The 5,009-nt window shown below is 32.6% G+C and overlaps 1 protein-coding gene across 1 annotated transcript; it reads left to right on the top strand.

Moving 5' to 3' along the window:
- The first annotated feature begins 3,107 nt into the window (after positions 1 to 3,107).
- Positions 3,108 to 4,780, top strand: LOC139873100 (uncharacterized). The gene is made up of 5 exons (XM_071861036.1): positions 3,108 to 3,515; positions 3,590 to 3,744; positions 4,285 to 4,351; positions 4,435 to 4,486; positions 4,564 to 4,780. Exons 1-5 carry the CDS (start codon positions 3,161 to 3,163, stop codon positions 4,658 to 4,660), a joined length of 726 nt encoding a protein of 241 aa, XP_071717137.1. The 5' UTR covers positions 3,108 to 3,160; the 3' UTR covers positions 4,661 to 4,780.
- Positions 4,781 to 5,009: the final 229 nt, after the last annotated feature.

The following is a 5,009-nucleotide window of genomic DNA, read 5'->3' on the forward strand; positions in this document are numbered from 1 at the left end:
ATGTAACGATTATCGTTGTAACGACATTTAACTGTATATATATCATACTAAGATATATTATATATCATAATATCATGATAATGTAACAATTTAACATCTATTTAGATATAATAAACAATGGATTAATAACATTTAACAAGACCGTTAACCTAAAGGTTTCAAAACAACATATACATGTAACGACTAACGATGACTTAACGACTCAGTTAAAATGTATTTACATGTAGTGTTTTAATATGTATTCATACACTTTTGAAAGACTTCAAGACACTTATCAAAATACTTCTACTTAACAAAATGCTTACAATTACATCCTCATTCAGTTTCATCAACAATTCTGCTCGTATGCACCCGTATTCGTACTCGTACAATACACTGCTTTTAGATGTATGTACTATTGGTATATACACTCCAATTATCAGCTCTTAGCAGCCCATGTGAGTCACCTAACACATGTATGAACCATCATTTGGCAACTAGCATGAAATATCTCATAAAATTACAAAAATATGAGTAATCATTCATGACTTATTTACATGTAAACAAAATTACACATCTTTTATATCTAATCCATATACCAACGACCAAAAACACCTAAAAACACTTTAATTCTTCGTTTTTCTTCATCTAATTGATCTCTCTCAAGTTCTATCTTTAAGTTCTAAGTGTTCTTCATAAATTCTATAAGTTCTAGTTTCATAAAATCAAGAATACTTCCAAGTTTGCTAGCTACTTTCAATCTTGTAAAGTGATCATCCAACCTCAATAAATCTTTTTTATTTACAGTAAGATATCTTTCTAATACAAGGTAATACTCATATTCAAACTTTGATTCAATTTCTATAACTATAACAATCTTATTTCGAGTGGAAATCTTACTTGAACTTGTTTTCGTGTCATGATTCTGCTTTAAGAACTTTCAAGCCATCCAAGGATCCTTTGAAGCTAGATCTATTTTTCTCATTTCCAGTAGGTTTATCCACAAAACCTGAGGTAGTAATGATGTTCATAACATCATTCGATTCATATATATAAAACTACCTTATTCGAAGGTTTAAACTTGAAATCATTAGAACATAGTTTAGTTAATTCTAAACTTGTTCGCAAATAAAAGTTAATCCTTCTAACTTGAATTTTAAAATCAACTAAACACATGTTCTATATCTATATGATATGCTAACTTAATGATTTAAAACCTGAAAACACGAAAAACACCGTAAAACCGGATATACGCCGTCGTAGTAACACCGCGGGCTGTTATGGGTTAGTTAATTAAAAACTATGTTAAACTTTGATTTAAAAGTTGTTCTTCTGGGAAAATTATTTTTCTTATGAACATGAAACTATATCCAAAAATCATGGTTACACTCAAAGTGAAAGTATGTTTTCTAAAATGGTCATCTAGACGTCGTTTTTTCGACTGAAATAACTACCTTTACAAAAACGACTTGTAACTTATATTTCCGACTATAAACCTATACTTTTTCTGTTTAGATTCATAAAATAGAGTTCAATACGAAACCATAGCAATTTGATTCACTCAAAACGGATTTAAAACGAAGAAGTTATGGGTAAAACAAGATTGGATATTTTTTGATTGTTGTAGCTACGGGAAATATTGTAACAATTCTATACAAATCATATCCTAGCTAACTTATATTGTATTATACATGTATTCTAATATATTATGTAATCTTGGGATACCATAGACACGTATGCAAATATTTTGACATATCATATCGACCCATGTATATAAATTATTTGGAACAACCATAGACACTCTATATGCAGTAATGTTGGAGTTAGCTATACAGGGTTGAGGTTGATTCCAAAAATATATATACTTTGAGTTGTGATCTAGCCTGAGATGTGTATACACTGGGTCGTGGATTGATTCAAGATAATATATATCGATTTATTTTCTGTACATCTAACTGTGGACAACTAGTTGTAGGTTACTAACGAGAACAGCTGACTTAATACACTCAAATCTTTAAAACATAATAAAAAATGGTTGTAATTATATTTTGATCATACTTTGATATATATGTACATATTTGTATAGGTTCGTGAATCGATCCGTGGCCAAGTCTTATTTCCGAGGAAGGAAATATCTGTGAAAGTGAGTTATAGTCCCACTTTTAAAATCTAATATTTTTGAGATGAGAATACATGCAGGTTTTATAAATGATTTACAAAATAGACACAAGTACGTGAAACTACATTCTATGGTTGAATTATCGAAATCGAATATGCCCCTTTTTATTAAGTCTGGTAATCTAAGAATTAGGGAACAGATACCCTAATTGACGTGAATCCTAAAGATAGATCTATTGGGCCTAACAAACCCCATCCAAAGTACCGGATGCTTTAGTACTTCGAAATTTATATCGTATCCGAAGGGTGTCCCGGAATGATGGGGATATTCTTATATATCCATCTTGTTAATGTCGGTTACCAGGTGTTCACCATATGAATGATTTTTATCTCTATGTATGGGATGTGTATTGAAATATGAAATTTTGTGGTCTATTGTTACGATTTGATATATATAGGTTAAACCTATAACTCACCAACATTTTTGTTGACGTTTAAAGCATGCTTATTCTCAGGTGAATACTAAGAGCTTCCGTTGTTGCATACTAAAATAAGGACAAGATTTGGAGTCCATGATTGTATGATATTGTGTAAAAACTGCATTCAAGAAACATATGTCGATATAATATATTTCTGTTGTAAACCATTATGTAATGGTCGTGTGTAAACAGTATATTTTAGATTATCATTATTTGATAATCTACGTAATGTTTTTAAAACCTTTATTGATAAAATAAAGGTTATGGTTGTTTTAAAAATGAATGCAGTCTTTGAAAAACGTCTCATACAGAGGTCAAAACCTCGCAACGAAATCAATTAATATGGAACGTTTATAATCAATATGAACGGGACATTTCAGTTATTTAAATTCATTCATTCAGGAAGCGAGTAGATCGAATGGATATTCATTGGATCGAGTGATTATTGTGACATTAGTGATTTTTTTCTTCTCAACAAATCCCTCCACCGAACAAACCGATCAAATCAGTGATTATTAGTGAATATTAAGGGAGTAGTAGCATAAAATAAAACGGTAGAATTTTCTCTAGTTTGTGTGGCTAAAATGGCAACCACACTCTCTCCTACTAACTCTTTCGCCACCATTCGCAACAAATCCCTCCACCGAACAAACCGATCAAATCACAACCGAAGTTTCACGATTATCAGGTGCACCGGAGCAGATGATAACTCAACAACTACAAATTCATCAGTAACTAAAGCAGGATCCGAGTCTGGAAACTTGCTGCTGAAAACCGCTTGGTATGGCTCCGAGCTTCTCGGAATTGCTGCATCTTTTTTCCGTTCACCGGATAACATCGTTGATGGAGGCGAATTGCTTAATGAAGATGGAATAATTGACCGTTCAGTTATTGTTCAAACTATTAAAGATGATTTCCAGAGGTCTTATTTTGTTACCGGTAAAAGGCAATTACTATAATCACTTATTTTATTTATTGATTCCAAATGTTGTAAAGTTTTATAATTATTTCAGGTGCTGTTACACTTGATGCATACGAAGGCGACTGTGAATTTGCTGATCCAGCAGGTTCGTTTAGAGGTCTTAGTCGATTCAAAAGAAACTGTACAAATTTTGGATCTCTAATTGAGAAATCAAACATGAAGCTCATGAAATGGGAAGATTTCGAGGTATGTGTATAATCTCATCTATGCAATTGAATCTCTTTTAGAAAAATTGGTACCAAATGATCCATCCTTAATTATTCATTTTGCAGTAATCACATGTAAAATTTTTAGTTAGACTTTAAATGGAGTGATTTCGACCTATCTGTTTGAACATAAGTGACATTATGTAACAGATAAAGCTAGAAAATTATTAAAATCTAGTTATATAAAGAACACATCAAACATGTTAGAAGTCGTACGAAGTGCACCTAATGGCTTATTTTATACTCTATTACTAATATCATATTCGTACATGTTTAATACAATACGGAGTATAAAATAAGAATATAGACGGTGTTAAGTCGCCCATTTTGTCACCTATAGAACCTCCAGATAGGTTTTAGCCCCTTAAACTAGTTAGTAGTCTTTCAAGGATGTGGGCTTTGTGATAGCGTTTATGAAAACCCTTGGTTAAGATGCATTTCTTAGACATGTTTCTTCCCCTTAGTTGTTTAAGGACAAAACTCTTGAATTTAAATTATTTATATATATTTGAATGTATAGGATAAAGGAATTGGGTATTGGCGTTTCAGTTGCACCATGTCGTTCCCATGGAAACCTATTCTTTCAGGTACGTTCGGCCTTAAATCTTTTAAGAACATAAGCCTAGCAGACACAAGTGTGAAGTGGCCTGACAATCAAATTCCATTACAGCTACAGGTTACACCGAGTATTATCTCAGCAAAGAAACAGGAAAAGTATGCAGGTAATATAATTTTCAACATTTGGATCAGTTGATTCTTGCATATCTGTATTGAATTAATTTGTGAGAAAAAATTTCAGACATGTAGAGCACTGGAATGTTCCAAAGACGGCGTTGTTTAAACAACTTCTAAAGCCTAGTAGAGGAGGATTTTGGGGTAAGAACAAAGTTACCTAAAATGCACCAAATGTAATGCATAACATGATAATCAACTTTGATGGGTATGTAAGGCATCGAGTAATGCTAGTTGTAGAATTGTACATTGAATTGAAATCCAATATTAAAAGATACAACCAACATCAATGCGATTTGGAAAGGACTCTGAGGGGGGGTTTTCCAACCTTCGATGGTACTGCCAACATCGTCGCGAATTGGGTTTCCTCCTAACGTGTGTGTGGGTGACATTTGATCACGAAGGTGGTTAAGTCCCTCTGGGTGATGCCGATATCGCCGTTCGAGAAAAAAAAATGAACCACAGTAACAGTTTGATACAGTGACTTGTTTGTAATGCAGTAGAAGTACTATT

The sequence above is a fragment of the Rutidosis leptorrhynchoides genome, chromosome 10, assembly GCF_046630445.1.
Source record: "Rutidosis leptorrhynchoides isolate AG116_Rl617_1_P2 chromosome 10, CSIRO_AGI_Rlap_v1, whole genome shotgun sequence".
NCBI classification, from domain to species: domain Eukaryota; kingdom Viridiplantae; phylum Streptophyta; class Magnoliopsida; order Asterales; family Asteraceae; genus Rutidosis; species Rutidosis leptorrhynchoides.

Excerpts from the sequence above, each read along its gene's own strand:
- LOC139873100 (XM_071861036.1), top strand. The coding sequence starts at position 3,161 with ATGGCAACCACACTCTCTCCTACTAACTCTTTCGCCACCATTCGCAAC. Across the intron at positions 3,745-4,284 it reads TGAAATGGGAAGATTTCGAG|GATAAAGGAATTGGGTATTG; the intron begins GTATGTGTATAA and ends TTGAATGTATAG. Across the intron at positions 4,352-4,434 it reads ATGGAAACCTATTCTTTCAG|CTACAGGTTACACCGAGTAT; the intron begins GTACGTTCGGCC and ends ATTCCATTACAG.